The 18,612-nt window shown below is 43.0% G+C and overlaps 1 protein-coding gene across 12 annotated transcripts in view; it reads left to right on the top strand.

Annotated features, from left to right (window-relative positions):
* The window catches only part of LOC114907025 (peroxisome proliferator-activated receptor gamma), a 215,479-nt gene that overhangs the window by 103,111 nt on the left and 93,756 nt on the right, over positions 1 to 18,612 (top strand). For all 12 annotated transcript variants that reach the window (XR_003796610.1, XR_003796608.1, XR_003796609.1 and 9 more), the window contains one exon: positions 8,636 to 9,086. Coding sequence is in view for 6 of the 12 variants with exons in the window: in XM_029242124.1 (XP_029097957.1) it covers positions 8,636 to 9,086 (451 nt within the window). In the remaining 6 variants the exon portion in view is untranslated. The remainder of the gene's footprint in view (positions 1 to 8,635; positions 9,087 to 18,612) is intronic.

The raw sequence follows: 18,612 nt of genomic DNA on the forward strand, positions 1-18,612 counted from the left end.
ATATAACTGTGCCTGAATTCTGGTCCCAATTCTGCCATCAACTTGCACTGTGACCTGGGTCACATCTCTGTACCGCAGTTTTCACAGGTAGGGTCTGACTCTGAGTATATCTGCAGCAGCTTCCTAGGGTAGTAAGAGCCACAAAACATTCAGAAGACACTGTCCCAGCCCCTGAAAGCCTTCTTATGCTGTCGTTTATTTTCAAATGAAGCCCCGCAGGAAAGGTGTGCGATTACTGGACAGAAATGTGTAACTCTTTCCCCACTCAGTTATATTTTGGGAAAAGTTTTATCACCCGTTAATGTATTTTGATGACTATCTCAAGATGGGGTTTTTTTCCCCCCCTTTTAGCTAAACCGTAAGAGTAGAATCAGCTAATAGAAAAAGAAAACTTCTGTGGGATATTGCTACGTTAAAAGCCAAATATCAAGAAGGGCAGTAGGTTTTCTGAGAGTATTATACCTGTATCCAGCTGTTTATAATTTTTTTTAATTCTTGCGTATTTATTATGTTCAAGACCCATGACCACCTTACAGCTGCTATTATTATCCTCTTTTTAAAGATGAGGAAACTGAAGTCCAGAGAGGTTGAAAACTTTGCCCTGAGGTCCCAGAGTTAGCATGTGGAAGAAGCGACAGCGGAACGCAGGCCCTGTGCCTCCCACTCGGGTGCGTTCTCCTCCCTGAAGCCAGTCCTGCCCATCGGCCAGCAGTGGCCAGGCTGACATAGACACTGTGGAAGTTTCACCTTGGGAAGGCATTCTGAGTTACGGTTTATTTTTATGAATATTTAGAATGACAGGAATTGTCCACCTTGTTCTGCTGTCCCAGTACATTCACAGTCAGGGAATTTTCCTTTTGCTGTTTTGTTCTTGAATTCTAGTGAGGAGGGCCGCTGTCTTCCGTAGGGCAGGGCAACGGAGTATAGGTCATAGTAAAGCTGAGTCTACGTGTTTTTTAAATGAAAAGATCAGGGCACAGCAAAACAAAAGCAAATGACCTCAAACAAAGTAAACCGTGTTCATTTAAAGGTAGAGAAACAAACGGAAGATCAGGGCGGCACAGCCAAATAGGGTTAACAATTGAAGGCAGCTTGCGCCAGCTCGCTGAGAGCCCATGTGGGACAGGGAACCTAACCGGAGACCCTGAGCTGGGAGAGGCTTGATGACAGGGGGACAGCCCAGAGCACAGTGTTTACTCCACAGTTTGCCTCGGGCCATTTAGTTTCCAGGAACTGCTTTCTCACCTTCTTTTAATCTCCCAATCCAGACCTGCAGTCCACACTGGAAATCCTATTAATTTAATAGTACCTGAAAGATAAGAGGAAAGCGTTTAAAAAGCAAATTTCCTCAGCAGTCAAGATTTTAAATTTACACTCCCAGTGGCCAGCATACCGTTCAGCGTGTGACCCAGGGGCCACAGCCCGATCCACTGTAAATCACTTTAAAAGCTCACTCCAGTTGACTCCTTGGCTCTAAATCTTTGAGTTGAAACTAAGGTAATTGTAGGCTTTTTATGGGGTAAATAGGTATTAAGCTTTTTTAAGGGAAAGGGCTGCAAAATGCTTGATTATAGGCTTCTCAAGTTTGTCCTTTTTCCCTCTGTAGTAACTAGGACTGTGCTTTGTGTTACTCAGAACGTATCTGCTTAATTGAATTAAAAGCTGCTGCCTAGGGCTTCCCTGGTGGCACAGTGGTTGGGAGTCCGCCTGCCGATGCAGGGGACACGGGTTCGTGCTCCGGTCCGGGAGGATCCCACGTGCCGCGGAGCGGCTGGGCCCGTGAGCCATGGCCGCTGAGCCTGCGCGTCCGGAGCCTGTGCTCCGTAACGGGAGAGGCCACAGCAGTGAGAGGCCCGCGTACCGCAAAAAAAAAAAAAAGCTGATGCCTATGCCCTTGGAAATTCTGGACTTTCATCAGAGGGTCTCTAACCCAAGATTTTCCCACCAACCCGGGCACCATTAAAGATCGGGATAGAGGCAAAATTGCCTCTTGTTAGGGTCTGGGAAGGAAAAGGAGACTGGGCCAAATTAGAATAGTCCATTCCCTGATTACACAAAACTGCAATAGAATTGTTTGGCGCTCTCTTTTCTCCTTATCTTGCAAAATCAAATTAAGCACTAGTGGAAAGAAATAGTTCAGAGAGGAATATGCGAAAGGGAAAAACAATCAAAACGTGACTTGCAGTGAGACCAGAGATTTGTTCTTTATCTTACGTGGTCATGTTATTCATTTGATGTTGTCAGGTAAGACAGGGCTTACTTGACAGGGCTGTTATGTTTTCACTTGCCCAGGACTTTTGAAAGATAAGATTTGCACTGATAGGAGAACTTTTGCAGAAGTGTGGACCCTGGAGAAGGTGGGGCATGTGGAAGAGGGGCTGTGGCTGGTGCGATAGAGCCGTTTGCGTCTCACTATACACCCTGCTTGAACTGATGTCGTTAGGGTTGGTTCAGTCAAGCCTGGGGGAGGCTACTCAGCATAGTGGATGGATGACCAGTTACCCAGAACCTTTGGAAAAGGAAATGACTTTACTGAAGAGGCCATTCTTTAAATTTATCTTCCTGCTCATTTTAACCATTGCTTAGGCCCAGCTCCAGCATTTGCCTCCAGGCCAACCAGGGCTTCTCCCTTTCCCACTAAACTCTCTTCTATCTCTTATTCGCTGGTGCCACCTTGCAGAACAGAACAGATAAATGAACAGGTAAATTAAATGCCCCTTGTCCCCTCCTATCTTTTTAACTTAGATATCGTATCTTTGGGATATGATTGGCCCTACTTTCATTGTCTTGCCGCAAAGAATAATGCTTGGGAACTTTAGGCTTAGGGAAAGATGGGAAATGGACTCACTGGATGTGGAACACCGGAGAAGAAATTTTAGGAGCACTCGGCCTTTTAGCCACCCTCAGATAGGAGTAGCACTGACTGTCCTCACAGTCTACTTCCCTTTCAATGGCTTGTTCCAGCCCAGCCCCTTCTTTGAGAGAACCTACTGAACTCTAAAAACCACAGATATGCTAGAGCGAGGGTGCTTATCTCCTGAAGGCAACCCGAGAACTGAATGGACTTTGGAAGTTCCCAGTGTTTGACTACTCCCCTGATGCGATGATCACACTGGGTGTGTCAGCGTCACGTGATCCCATGTTTGTTGATGAAAATAAACAGAGAGTGGTTTTCAAAAACCATCTTCAGTGCCATGGTTTGTCATAAAACAATAAATAGAAAAACCCTTGGTGTGTCTGCCAACTTTTCACTCCATATCTGAGACATGGTGAGGCCCTCCTGGCTGCACTCTGTCTGCAAATAAGGAATAAAGCTTGTTATTTGTACTACATTGGACTTTGGGTCCCAAAGCATCCCACTGCTTATGATGGATCTGTGTAGAGTCACTGTTTTTATAATTACAGGAGCAAACTGGTACCATCATAAAAACAGTTCTTCTAAATAGTGTGTGCAATATGAACCTTGCAAATAGTAAAACCAGTATTGAAATGTAAACTTTTGTGAAAACAGTTCTGTACCCATTTAAATTTTCGCATCCTAAAATTTACAAGGGCCCTCGAATCTAGTAACTCAAACTGTTGGAAAGATATCTGTCCTTTTAAATCCTACACTTAACAACTAAACAAAGTGTGGTCTCTTTCCCCCTTTCACTGTGGAAAAGCCTGAGTGAGCTGGAATTTGCTCCCCTGGGAAGAAAGATACCAAACAGACCCTCAGAGAAAAGAGCCTTAGGAACCACAGTACAAAGAGCAGGATGGTAGTGCTGATTTGTTTCGATGGTGACTAAAGAAGTTGGACTCCTGGAATCATTAATCCATATGTTCATATTAAAAAAATAAATTTCTTTATTTCCAGTACTGTCGGGAATATAGCTAAAGATATGAGATCTGAACCAATGGTGTTCTTTCAGACAATAAATTGAAAAGATAATATTCTATATAGTTAAGAAGAAAAGCATTTTAATTTTTTTTTCATTTTTTAATGATTAGACTCAGTTGGCCACTACCCTTGTTTGCCAGCTGAGTAACATTTTGGCCAGCAATAGACTTTTCTTTAAGAGCTGTGGCTATGTGCTGGTTCATTAGAGTGTGAATGATTCTTCGTATTAAGTTTTTATTTGTCTTAAATTTCTAAACCATGTAGGAAAACAAGATTACGTTTGAGAGACTTTCAAACTTAACTTCGATCACATACAGCACTTAATTGGCATCTCTAGGAAATAATAGTTCAAAGGACACTGCCTCCAAGATCCCGGCATATAAGAGTTTAAAAGCTCCACTTCCTCCCAGGATAGTCATTGTATTTAAAAAAGCAAAAGTGGGGAAGTCATGTAGAAAGCAACAGAAAGAGAAAAGAATTAGTCATGAGTGAGGAGATCTGGTTTAGTGTTTGCTATAAATAGCTGTTTGACTTTGGAAAGTCTCGAGTTCAGTTTATTCATACATAGTCAGAGAATGATGATGTAGGTTATTTCTGAAGACCCTTTAGTTCTCTAAACCCCATGGTTCTCAACAAGAGGGAAATAGGAATGACAGGGGAGAAACCAGAAAGAAGTTGAGGAAACCCAACCAATGCATTTTGGATTAACATTCACCCAGTGGAGCTAATCAAGGAGAACCATGTGTGTCTCAGAAGATGAAAAGTCAGTCCGAAGTATAAAAAGAAAGAAGAAAAGAAGATGAAGAAGATAGGCCCTAAGAATTCAATTTTCTTCCTTGAGCCTTTGCTCTAATCTGTCAGGAAAACTAAGACTACCAGGAGAGCCCCGAATTTCAATCTCCCAAATTGGAGAAATCACCAGACCAATCTGTGCTTTCTTAGTTGATTTTCTCATTTATCTCCTCTAGCTTGCCATTTTATTATTCAAAAGGAGCTGTAAACTTAGAGCATTCATGTGTGATCACTAAAACAACTTGTATATTAAAATGCTGCTGTTGTTGGACTACTAGGAAACAATATTGTTCTATCTGTCCATTCAAAACAGTAAAGTTTTATTGCTCTACTTTGTTTTCATTAGTAAGCCAGCTTCCCCCATGATCTTTGTGTTATGCATAACAGGTGTGCTATAGATCTAGAACTAATTTTAGTTATCTATAAAAACAGTACCCTTAATCCCATCCCGGTTTTGATACGTGGAGCCGTTTTTGAAAATCAAAACATATCAGAATAAATTACACTTGATGTATCTCTCCAAAGAAAACTAACTTCCTCTTACAGAAACCGTTTTGTTTCCCTGGAGAAACATTGTGTTCAAGTGCAATTTTCTTCATTCCATTCTGACCTTGTTCTGGTGTGTCCAAAATAGGAGAAGTACAAGCACTTATAACAGCCAAAGGCCGACTCACCATGAAGCAAATGAAGCTTCAGCGCCTCTCCCTTGTGCTGAGCCCCTTCCAAGGCTCAAGAAAGGGCCTGAGCTATTTATTCTTATAATTTGTATTACTGAACCCAACAGTTGTTGTAAATGTCTTCAACAATCGTGTACATTTCAGGCCCCACAAAACCTGGATCTATCTCTGATAACATCCTAGACATAATTAAGCATTCTTTCCTGTTAAGGAGAGATGCTTATCTAGCCATTTGATATAGTGTCTGAAGATAAATACATTGTTAGCCCCCAACTAAAAGTGTAAAATCATTAAGACCACATTTGAAGAGGATATGGTTCCTCTTAAAATGGCAGATCATCCAGTGATACGGTGCAAGCTAATAGAGAATGTAAGACTTCCCTTTGCTTTGTAGAAAATACGGAAACATGGAAGTGAAGTGCATTTTATGGGGAATATTTTACCAGAAGTGTAATGTTAAATTCATGATCCAAGATAAACTCCACTGGCTGAATTCCACCTGTGGTTTTAAGAGGTCAGCCCTCTGCAAACCAGGTGGGCCACTCTCTGTTCGCTGTTTCAGGATAAGGAGGTCCCAGTGTGAAATGTGCAGGTGAAATGTTTGCAGTCTAAGAATTGGTGAATTGGTGGCGAAGAAAGGCAGATCTCTGGGCAGATCGTGTCCAATCACTCTTGCAGTTTGACAGATCCGCATGGGGGTTGAAAGAATCTATGCAGACTTCAGAAATGCAAGGAAAACAGCACAATCAGCTATGACGAGGAAAAACAAAGAAATCCACCTGGGATTCATTTGCATGTCAATACCCATAATTCTCTGCCAGTTCACGTTTTGAAAACGCTGAAGGGATCTTTTTTTTTAAAAAAAGAAAAGACCGGAATGGTTTGGCATGATGGTGGGGGCTGCTGATTCCTTTCTGTGTCCTTGAGTGTTTACCGCCAGGAAATCCTGACCAATGCCGATTGCCAAGGGGTTACCAAGTCACATTGTTGTTAAATTGAGAGAGAAAATTAGCAGGATCGTGCCCTATGTGCAACTCGCACAGAATTTCGAAAACAGGAACCCGGGGCTTTATATGAGGGGACAGGGGAAGTCAGGGGGAAGAGTCACAGGATGATTTATCAGGGCATAGTTCCAGATAAATTGCTTACATGGAGGTGGAAGGATTTGATGCATCCATTCTGTGCCAAGAAGCTGAGTGGTTGAGCTCATCCAAAAGTTGAAGTGGGCAGATCGAGGTACCGTCTTTTCATATGTGAAGAGGGGATGATGTTATATCCGTTGTTTTTGGTACTCGTACAGGTGCAGGGGGACTCTTCAGGCACCGTCAGATTCTCATGGCAGTAAAGAAAGCCAGGCTCTTGTTAACGTAAATTATAATACGCGACAAAACTCCTGGAGGACAGAAACGACCTCTCCCTAGGTTCTGTGAACATTTTTCTCATGATTAGAATGTGGCATTCTGGAGAAACTTAGCACGTGTTAACTGATGTGACTGTTTATCCACTCCGTCCTTTTTTTCCTCTCCCGGTAATAATATCAATCTGAAGTGGGAGCGGGGGGAGCGAAATTCCCCAAAACATAGTAAGCACTCTTCACTCCTGGTTTCCTTGAAGACTTAGAGCCACCAGGCGAGGTTACTCTTGGGTTACTCACATCTGTCCTACTTTGTGGTTTTGTATTTGCTAAACAATACAATTGAAGTGAATTTGGGGGTTTAAAAAAGTAACAATTTCTGGAATAACTCCAGTGAATGGTGTGGAAATAATAGGCAAGTTTGGAAATCTACTCAACATCGAAAACCCCTTAGTATTACTGTTATTTCCTTCAGTGTAGAATAGACTTATTAGTTCGGTGAAGGGAATTCCCTGGCGGTCCAGTGGTCAGGACTCTGCGCTTTCACTGCCAGGGCCCGGGTTCAATCCCTGGTCAGGGAACTGAGATCCCGCAAGCCATGTGGTGCAGCCAAAAAAAAAAGTTTGGTGACGATCATAGACTCCTATAGAGATTAATAGTCAGATTCTCTGAACCAGTGGGTCTTGAAGCTGGCTACTGCTGGCACTCACTGCATCTGCTTCCTCTTGCCAATGAGGAGAGAATTCTCAGCGTCTCTGCTCAAAAGAAATTTTATTTTTAGTACATCAAAGACTTCATGTTCAGTGGACATGTAGTATGCATGCACACTCACACAGATACACACACACACACGCATACATCACAGACACTACATCTGAGAAATGCAACTAGCATATCCTCAAGAGAAGAGTTGGAAACTTGCAATGCAATCCACTCCCCTCAGTTGAGAAATTTGAGGCCTTGGAAAGATAAATGACTTTTCTAAAGTCACGTAGTTAACCGCAGAACCAAAGCTGGAACCCAGATCCCCTCAACTCTTATTAGGGGTAACTCCTTATGGAGCTCAGTAGATCCACTGTATATATAAAGTGTAGCCGCTTCTCCATCAGAGTAGCCTTGAGAATTTCACACAGACCACAAACCTTTGGTTAATTCTCTAGGAGGAAATGAAAGAGAAAGATCATCTATGACTAACACAACGTGCTTTTGAGAGCAGCCTACTGCAAACCTGAGTAACTGATAAACGTGTTTTATTGATTCTTGACCCTTAAGGACACATACTTTGAAAAATAAGTTTTTTAATTTGACACTTTTGCAGCTTTTACCCACAGGCCTTACACAGCTGCTCTTTCTGAAACAGATTGCTTCCAGAGCATTAAAAAAAATGAAACAGACATTTTCTTGGCTCAGTATTTTTAATCTGCTTTCAGACTGATTTTTTTTATAGTTAAGTGTAGTTTACATGCACACTGTGTTTCTTTCAAGATCTGAGTAGATTTAATGTATAATTGCAAGATTACTTTATGTCCAGGTGGGTCTGTTCAACCCTGAGTTGCTGAAATAATTTTTTTGTTGAAAGAAGTTTAAAAACATACACCATTGAAAGCCAAAATAAACAGTAGATTTCGTATCATTTGAAAAATCAACAACAAAGACCCTCCAAACAACAGAAATTGGAGCTATTAGCCAGCCCCAGGTAAGGTGTTGCAGTATAAGTGGAAGGAAAGGGAGGCCAATATTAGTGAAATATGTTTGGTCCCAGAAGACAATTGGGAGGATTAATCAAGACACGAGTATTTTCTCATTATTAATTAAGTGTTTTAGACTTTAAAGATTTTAGTTAGCAAAGCAAGTGTACATAGAGAACCTGGGGTGGTGTTGACTGAATTAGAAATCTCCAACTCAGCCATTTTCTCCCTTTTTTCTTTGCAGCCATTTGTTATCTATGACATGAATTCCTTAATGATGGGAGAAGATAAAATCAAGTTCAAGCACATCACCCCCTTGCAGGAGCCAAGCAAAGAAGTGGCCATCCGCATCTTTCAGGGGTGTCAGTTCCGTTCCGTGGAAGCTGTGCAGGAGATCACAGAGTATGCCAAGAGTATTCCTGGGTTTGTAAATCTTGACTTGAATGACCAAGTAACTCTCCTAAAATACGGCGTCCATGAGATCATTTACACGATGCTGGCCTCCTTGATGAATAAAGATGGGGTTCTCATATCCGAGGGCCAAGGATTCATGACGAGGGAGTTTTTAAAGAGCCTGCGAAAGCCCTTTGGTGACTTTATGGAGCCCAAGTTCGAGTTTGCTGTGAAGTTCAATGCACTGGAATTAGATGACAGCGACTTGGCAATATTTATAGCTGTCATTATTCTCAGTGGAGGTAAGCTGCTTCTTTGGATCTTCCGTGAAAGAGGGTGGTGTGGTGGTGGGATGGCTGAAAGAATTTGGACTTTGCTTAGTGTTAGGCTATGTGCCTTTTCTCTCTGCACTTACCACACTTTTCATATGGAAAATGCCAGTGGTATAATGCCACGGGAGTGTAACTACCTATGTGACGTACCGAGGAAGAATATTGTTGACTTCCTGTTTGAAGGCTGTGGTTAAGTCAGGTACTTTTATTCTTCAAAATATTTTTTCTAGTCAAATCCAAACATGGAAGACAAATGCCCTTGTCTGCTTTTTTTTTTCTCTTTATTTTCTTTTTCCTTGTCTTTTTCCTTTCCTTTCCAGAAGGCCAATCTCTTCTTCATTTAAGTAATGACATATATAACTTTGTAAGACAATGCTCACTTGACATAGAGAAAGCACCACTGTGTTTGTGATCAAATTATGGTCTGGCCCCAGCATCAGTGAGGTGTTACTTTGAATTGCTTTCCCAGGTTCAGGGATCAAGGAACACACATTTACTGAGCCCTGTCTCCTCTCCCGTGTAGAGTCCTCTGCTGGCTCCCCTTGAAGTACCTTTGTGAGGTGGTTGGCTGTGATTAAGAATGCAGTCTGAACCAAAGAACACCCAGCGGAGAAATAAACTGAGTTGTTTAGCCAGTCATTGTACTTTTGGCCTTGCTAGGACATGATCTAACTAACCAACTCCGACAGCCAGGTTTTATACTAAATCCTACTTTCATTGGCCTTCCACGTTTCCAACTTGAGTAGAAGAAAGTTTTAGTGTCATCTCTTTAATATAAAGATTGTTTTCAAGTGACCAGTTTTCATTACTGAAATGGACTTCAGGCGAGCTTCTTGTGTGTACCCTACAGAATATCCTCTGTGAAAACTGATGTGTAGGGGACAGTGGTCCTATAGATGTAAGCTGTGTGTAACTAGACAGCATGTTACAAAGAGCAGTCCTTTGTTGTCCAATTACTCCAGCGCAGAGTGCTTCTGAAATCAGGTGCATGGTGTATTAGTAATGATAATAGTAGCAAACACTTATTAAGTACTTACTGTGTGCAGGAAGTGTTCTAGCCACCTCACACACATTCATTTAATTCTCACGACCCCAGTAAGGTAAGTAGCGTTTTGCAAACAAGGAAACTAAAGCACTGAAAGGTTCAGTCACTTGCCCAGGATTACCCAGGCAGCAAAGATGGAGCCAGGATGATGAACCGAGGCAGTCTGGCTCCAGAGTCTACACTGATACTGCCCTTTACATGACTAGGGTGCATATAGATAACAACACAGCGCAAGTTAACTCTGAAGCAGCACCCCTTTTTTGTGTTATGTTCAATGTAACAAAAATACACTATCCAACATGTTTTGATATCTTGACGGAATCTACTTCTTAAACAAATTGACCCTTGATCATTTGGCATCTGTGATTAATTCAGCAAAGAAGAATGAGATTCCAGTTTATCTGAGGTCCACTGGGAGAAAAAGATTCAATTTTGGAAAAAACCAGATTAGAAAACAAGTTGGTATTGTTTAACTAGCTAATATTTTAAGGCACACTTTATTTTTATTGAAAGTTGGAAATATAATTATTAACATGTGATATATTTCTAAGATTTTTCCTAATCATACTATACATACCATATTTATATTCCTTTTTTCACTTAACCATTTTCTCATGCCACTATTACTCTTTATTAATATTTTTATTAATTTTAAAAATAAAAGTAATATATGGTCATTTTATAATTCAAAGAGTACAGAAAGGTGTAAGTGAAAAGTAAAGCTCTCTATCCTCAGAATAAAATAGGATTAACAGAGTCCTATTTCCCCTTACCAAAAAGTTTCTATGTATGTGCTAGCATATATACAATATATATATATATATATATATGCTACCATTTAAAAAAATTTTTTAAATTGAAGCATAGTTGATTTACAGTGTTGTGTTAATGTCTGCTGTCAAAGTGATCCAGTTATACAGATATACATTCCTTCTGTGTATTCTTTTCCATCATGGTTTATCACAGGATACTGAACATGATTCCCTGTGCTGTACAGTAGGAACTTATTGTTTATCCATTCTATATATAATCGCTTACATCTGCTAATCCCAACCTCCCACTCCACCCCTCCCCCACCTCTGCTCCCTCTTGGCAACCACAAGTGTGTTCTCTATGTCCGTGAGTCTGTTTCTATTTCACAGACAGGTTCATTTGTGTCATATTTTAGATTCCACATATAAGTGATATTATATGGTATTTGTCTTTCTCTTTTTGACTTAGCTCACTTAGCATGGTAATCTCTAGTTGGATCCGTGTTGCTGCAAATGGCATTATTTCATTCTTTTTTATGGCTGAGTAGTATTCTGTTGTGTGTGTATGTGTGTGTGTGTGTGCGTGTGTGTATACACACACGCACACACACACACACCTCACCTTCTTTATCCATTCATCTGTTGATGGACACTTAGATTGTTCCCATGTCTTGGCTATTGTGAATAGTGCTGTTATGAACATAAGGGTACATGTGTCTTTTTGAATTATAGTTTTGTCCGGATATACGCCCAGTAGTGGGATTGCTGGATCATATGGCAACTCTATTTTTAATTTTTTGAGGAACCTCCATACTGTTCTCCATAGTTGCTGCACCAATTTACATTCCCGCCAACAGTGTAGGAGGGTTCCCTTTTCTCCACGCCCCCTCCAGCATTTGTTACTTGTGGACTTTTTAATGATGGCCATTCTGACTGGTGTGAGGTGATACCTCATTGTAGTTTTGATTTGCATTTCTCTTATATATGCTTCCATTTTTAATGACTATAACGTATTTCATTTTGTAAAAGACCATTACGTACTAAATTATCTTCCTGTTTATGTTTGGGTTGCTTATAATTTGTTATAAGAACCTATAGAGAAGAATATAAAAAAGTATGGAAAATGTGTTCTAAATTCCACTGGAGTAATTCTTCTTATGTGTAAATTTCTGTTAACATTTCAGATTATTTTCTTATTCTAAATTACCAGAAGTAGAATTGCTGGGTAGATGGCTATGAACATTTTTAAGTCTTTTGTTTCATTATTGCCAGGTGGTTTTTCCATATAGTTTGTACCAGTTTATATTCCTACCACAGATAATAAGGGAGGCATTTGAAATAAGCCATTCAAAGATACTTAGTTTCTATCTAGGAAAGTTCTAGACAAGAAATAATCATGATAAATCAGGGCTTTTTGAACCTGAGCAATGTTGTTTTATGGGCACATAAGACAACAGTATGATTTCATCTAGAAAAATGCCATATACTGCCCATAACACACAAGCTAGATTATTTGAAAATCAGTGATTCAGTTAGGCCTTTAAAATTTTTCTAAATTGGTCAAAAATAGCTCTGAGAATAACTTATTCAATTTAATAGATACTGCAGACTTTGACTTTCAATTATGAAAATTAAAAACGGTATCCTTTAAATGTCAACGCTGTATAAACAAGTTGCTTTTAGCATTTCCCAGACTGTCTTCACAGCAGCCAATATCCAGATTTCATTAGATCCTCACAGCAATGTAAGAAATCTGAAGGTAGCTGCCATTCATACGTTCTTAAAATCTCCTATCTATGGTTATAATGAGAAGAAAACCCTGTGAATCATTTGAGACTTCCTTTAAGAAAAAAAAACCAAACAGAATTTACCATTGACTAGTTCTCATATCACAAAAGGCACATCCTTCCCTGATCAAAGTTTGCTTTTGTAGATGAAGCCAACCTATGGGCACTAGATAAGAATGAATAAACTGGACCCCGTGTTTGTTCAACACCAAGGAATTTGATTCCCTTCTTTACCCAGAGAAGCTGGTTGGGTAGAGGCCAGAGAAAGAACTACTCCAGTCATTCCCAATCCAAAGGCTGAGTTCCAAGGGGGATCAGTGTCCCAGTCATCTATAGATGGTGAAACCAACATCCCAGATTGTGGTTTACTGGAGTACAACATATAATTTGTTGTACAACATGTAATTTCTCAATTCCCGTCCTGGGTTTTCCAGAAAGGGAAAACATTCATGCAAGCGAGAAGGTTTGATCCCGTAAACAAATTTCTGATCCTGCTTATTCTTAACAAGAGGGATTATTTTCTCCTCTGCAGTTTATTCTGAAGCCTACAGATAGCTTTAGTGACTTGAGAGAGAAGCACTTTGGGCAGGGATCCCAGTGACTTTCTTCTAAGCTGGCCTTAGAATCACAGAAGAGTTTCATTCTGGTCAAGGCTATGAACCTAGACTGAAGGGAAAATGGGGAGATGGGCATTATGTAAGAGTGGGGTGGTGAGGGATTGGGGAGATCAAGGGCGGGGGATCCCCAGAGGACCCAAAGGGGATTTTTGGATGAAAGTACCTGATTTGACCCAGCTAAGCATTTGCTGAGAAAACTGGAGTTGCAGTAGTAAAGATCACTGTCACTCAGCTTCAGTCCTAGAAACTGCTGATGCTGTTAGATTTGGTCCTTAGATTGGCCTGGTGTTCAGCATTTCTACTATGTATTCAGGTCGCAAACCACTTGCTGAGGAAGATGACCTAGTTCTTCTCAAGGTTTTCTCCTCTCTCCCTCTTTCTCCTCCGAGCTTCAGGCAAGAAGAATGAGACTAAAAAGAACAATATTCCAGAACCAAAGGACAGCACTTTGTCCCTTTCATTCTCTCATTAGATCCTGACAGTTCTCCTGTATTTTCATTCTTATTCCATAGAAAGAGAAGAGAGAGTCACAGACTTAGGTGAGCTGAGAACTGGTGAGCAGCAGTGCTAGGAGGGAAACCCAGGTGTCCTCACTGTCACCTCCCAGTGTCTCTTCTGCCACCTGGCTGGCGGATGTGGTCACCTCCCTCACGGTGTCGGTGGCCCCAGCCTGTGGTCCCGTCCCTGCTCTCCTGAAGGCCTGGCCCAGAGTCCAGAAGCACAGCTTCCTTGGGAGTGGTGATAAGGGAAGAACTTCCCTTGCCCCCTCTGGTCTCGCTGGCTGGATGGGTGGCGTCAAGAGTAATCACACTGCCTCCAGCAAGGGCATGCTTGCAGCTGGCGCCACAGCCTCACGCCAGCCACACCAGCAAACTCCTCAAACCCACCAGCAGCCAAGGCCAAGTAGAAAGCTCAGTAAAGCTGACAAGCCCCAGGACACTCCACTGGACACTTTGCCCCCTTGGGCGTTGGCTGTTTGCTGGAGAAAAGCTTAGGAGGGTTCCAGCTGGAACTCGGCAACAGGAAAAACAGGAAAAAGCTCTTTCTGTTAATTCAAAACAGTTTGGAATCCATTACAGTTCTTCCCAAACTTCCAAGATATGGGGAGGAAATTCACTGGATTTTACAATATATTTCTCGAGGCCAATTGTCATCGCCATCCTAATGACAGAGAAGCTGTAAATATTGGTGCAGCAGTCACAGATGGCAAGTCATCCAGCCTCCTCATTTACCCTCTTGGGTCTGGCTCGGTTATACAAACCTCCTATACAGCAGTTCCTCCTGTTTCCAGCCGTCCCATTCTTTCTCTGTGAAGCGATTTTGGACAGCTGCTCTTGGAGCGATCCTGTGCGTTTCTGCTGTTGAGTGGGCAGGGAGCATAGGGTACAGGAAGGGGGAACTGTTCACACATGTACATCTACAGATCAAGGAAGAGGAGGTATTCTGTGACAGTCGGAAAACTCCTAGACCTCTCAGGTCAATACCATGGAGCTCTGTTTCTTACCCTTGGTCCTGACTTATATGTGTATCAATATATACTTTTTAATTTGTTGGAATTAGAATAGAATCAAAGTACAGCACCTGGCCCAGAATAAGTACTAATACATCCTTGTTGAATGAATAGTAATCAAATATTAATAATAATACTGCCATTTATTGAATACTTCATTGTGAACCAAAATAGATGCTAAGCACTTTACCTGCATTCTGAATCTTTGTTTAATTTTTCCTGCAATTCTAGAAAGTCTCTCATTATCCCCATTTTATAGATGGAGAAAACAGAAGTTTAGAGAGATTAAGCAATTTTCCCAAGGTCCCAGAGCTACTAATCGGTGAGGCCAAGGTCTGATCCAATCTGACCTTAAAACGGATGCCCTTAACTGCCACTGCCTTTTGTGTATTGAGATGTGGAAGCATCCCAGTTGCTTCCCTTGGACTTGGGGTTCTTTGGCAGTTATCAAAAACTACCCATTTCCATATTGCCCCCAAGTATTTTAATCAAGAATTTCCCGTTATAGTCCAGATATTACTTCCTGCTATCCAAAGCCCTTCTCAAGACACCATTTGTACCTGACTGCCTAACAAAATTCCACCCCAGGTTTGAGAACTGTTCTGGGACGGAACAGAGCCCAGTGTTAATGCGAGACTGGTGCTGGTTCTTCCATTTGTTCCAGTAGCACAGCCCCCGTTCGCAGAGCTCCCTGCAGAAGCTGACCGTAAGCTTTAAGTACCTAAGTAAATATGTCCGAGCTTAACCAGATACCATCTCATAGCAGGTTCCGATGGAGAGAAGTGGTTGCAGGAGAATTTGTGAGAGAAATTTAAAATTGTTAACAATACCTTCCAGTACCTTAATTTCTTCCTGCCCTTCGGAGACAATCCCAACGTCGCTCCTCCCGTTCGTGTACAGGGGACCCCTCTCCCTCCAGCTCAGGGAGCACTAAGGATCCGCAGGACCGAGCGGGAGGGGCTCTGGGCTTGTGGGTGTCCGTCTCCCCTCCCCGTCCCTAAGTGCCCTCCAAAATCTTGAGGATAGTGACAGCCCGTGTGTAATCCTTCCATTTTCCTGCGGAACTGTTTCTACCAGTTAGAAGGGACAGCCGAGCCCTCCCCTGGAACAAAAGATAGAGGGCACGTGCCTGAGTGGGCCTGTGCTGTTCTTGAGGAAACTCCAGCTCAGGGGCCCTCTGATTCTCCACAGCCCAGTGGCCCCCATGTCTTCTTTGTCTGTTGGCATCATCCTTACTAGTTAACTAGGGGGAGACAAAACCAAAAATATTTGAAAACTGAGGCATTAATAATACTATGACGAACAAGAGGCCAACTTTCTTCCATTCTCCTGTGGCAGTTAAATACTCAGCTACTTTATCCATACAGTGTTTTTGGACAAGACTTAGGCTGGGGTCTGAGTGGTAAAAGTTGTTTTTCTGACGGTTCTCATGATATTGAGAATAAACACAGACATCTGATTTCTCATGTGACTGAGCGTTGAGTAGGGCAGTTGAAGAGTGTTGATTACATGGTTCATATCTTCCATCTGGCCCATGATTGTGTCAGAGAGTTCTTGCCTTCATTTATTCATTGAAAACTATTGGATGGGCCCCTGCTCTGTGTCTGCATGGGGTATGGCACTGCTCCCTTCGCCTGCTGTCCTGGTCTCCCCACTATGCTGTCATGACCAGTGGGCAGATCCTGTCAGGTGGCCGGGATGGCTTTGAGTAATGTCTCAGTGTGGGTTATCTAGAAACGCCCCATTCGTTCACTCTTCTCATAACCTCACACACTTGGTTTAGACAGAGGGAGGTATATTTGTAAGTTCTCAGCTGGCACCCAAATTCTCAAAACCAGAGAATTGGGGGTGGGTGTGGGTAGGGAGAAGAGAAACACACTAGAATCATCTGAGAAACTTGAACTACACACACTTGCATGCACGCGCGCGCTCGCGCACACACAGAGAGGCTTTTGTCATTTGTGGGACATTGAAGCACCTTTATCTGTGACTGCTTCAGAGATAAAATCCCCTCCTAACCCCAGGCCTGGTAGGCTGGGATCATTCGCTGTACTTGACCTCAGAGACAGACATGGGCTTGAAAGCCAAACTGCTGAGTCATTCCTGTCCCCACACCAGCATCTTGGAAGAGGCTCAGCCAGCCAGTCAGTGGGCCGCTTTGGGGAGCACTTTATCATTTTGGGCTCTCACAATGTGTGTTTAAACTCTGGGTGACCCCAGGCAGACTTCCAGACTGGCACGGCACTCAGACAGATCCTCCGCAAGTGAGGAAGAGTGAAACCGGCCCCAGTTCCAGAGGCCGGCGCAGGTGTTGAGGCGCCCCGCGCTCCGGGGAGAGCGCCTGCCCCCAGGGTCCCGCCGCGTCACCCACCGGTGCACCGGGAGAGGCAGGCTGGGGCGGTGGGGGCCTGTGGGCTCCCCAAACCCCGCACCCCACCACTTACTGGATGTGTTATTTACCTACCTGAGCCTGAATTCCTTATCAGTTCCCTAAGTAAATGAAAGAACATTCTGTGAAGCCTCTGGCACAATGCCTGGGACGTGGTAAGCACACAATAACTGATCATTTTCCCTCTTCCCTGTATTGTATAATTTGAAGTAGCTCCACGCAATCCTGCCAGAGGATTGCTTGAAATTTCACCAATAGCATTCTTAAAATCCCTTAGTACCATATAAATACTCCTAAGGAGATAGCAGCTAATCCCTGTATCAGCTATCACTTTAAGGGGATTAGCTGTGGATTGAGAACAAAACCCCAAGGGACAGAGATACTGGAGGGAGGGAAGGGAGGGGAGAGCTCTGGGCCTTGCTGCCCCTGAAGGAGGTACCAACGAGCAGGAGTGTGGTGGGGAATTCTGTAAAGTTTGGGGGACATTATGTGTTAAGAGGTCATATTTAGAGGTTGGAGATCACGCCTATGTTTTGAGGTCACAGGTTCTTCTCCAGGACGTTGGAAAGGAAGACGTGGGGGGAGGGGAGAGGTGCAGAGAACAAATCCTTGGCCACTTTTTATTTTGTTGACTCCCTTTGGTGTGCCGTTGGCATTTCTAGAGGTTAAGGAAGCAAGGGAGAGTCATTGGATTCGGAGCATGCGTGTGTCAGGCCTGATGGGGAAGAAGAAATCACTCTCCATCTTTCTGCTCGAGCCTGGTTCCTCTACCTCCCAGTCTTGATCAGAGCTGGTGTGGGACGTAGAAGGGGTAGAAATTTATCTGCATCCCTCAGCTTGAGGGGAGCCTGCTGCTCCCCTGGTCTGGACACAGAGAAGGGGAGCAAACCATGGGGCTGAGCTTCACTTGAGTGACCAGAACGAGGGGACCCAAACCCCTGGCGAAAGGAGGCAGGAAAGATGGGACTTCCCAAGGGCAGGACGGAAGCCTCTGGTCCCGTTTCCATTCTGAAAGAGCTGGAAATAAAACAGGCCCCACGCTCCGTTCACTGCAGGTGCCACTGAGAGATGAAACGAGCTCTGAACGCGGCAGAGGGGAAGGCGCTGCCCACCTTGTCACCAGACACTTTTGTGTTGTGTGCTGTAGTCGGGGAGGTGGCTTTTGGAGGTGGTACTTGAGCATTTGAGGTGGGGGGGCTTGGTGTGCAGTCGCTACTTAATGGGCAGATAAAAGAAAATACGGCCTGGGCTTGGTTTCCTTTTGGTGGTGGTCACCCGCGCCCTCCATCCTAGCCAAATCGTGCGTGTCATTGCTGTGTCACTTTGCGGTTGTCATTTGGACACAGACAGAGAAGGCATTTATTTAACTGTTCTTTAACAGGGATATGTCAGAACG

Source organism: Monodon monoceros, unplaced genomic scaffold (assembly GCF_005190385.1).
Source record: "Monodon monoceros isolate NGI ecotype Baffin Bay Population unplaced genomic scaffold, NGI_Narwhal_1 Super_Scaffold_3, whole genome shotgun sequence".
Taxonomy (NCBI): Eukaryota; Metazoa; Chordata; class Mammalia; order Artiodactyla; family Monodontidae; genus Monodon; species Monodon monoceros.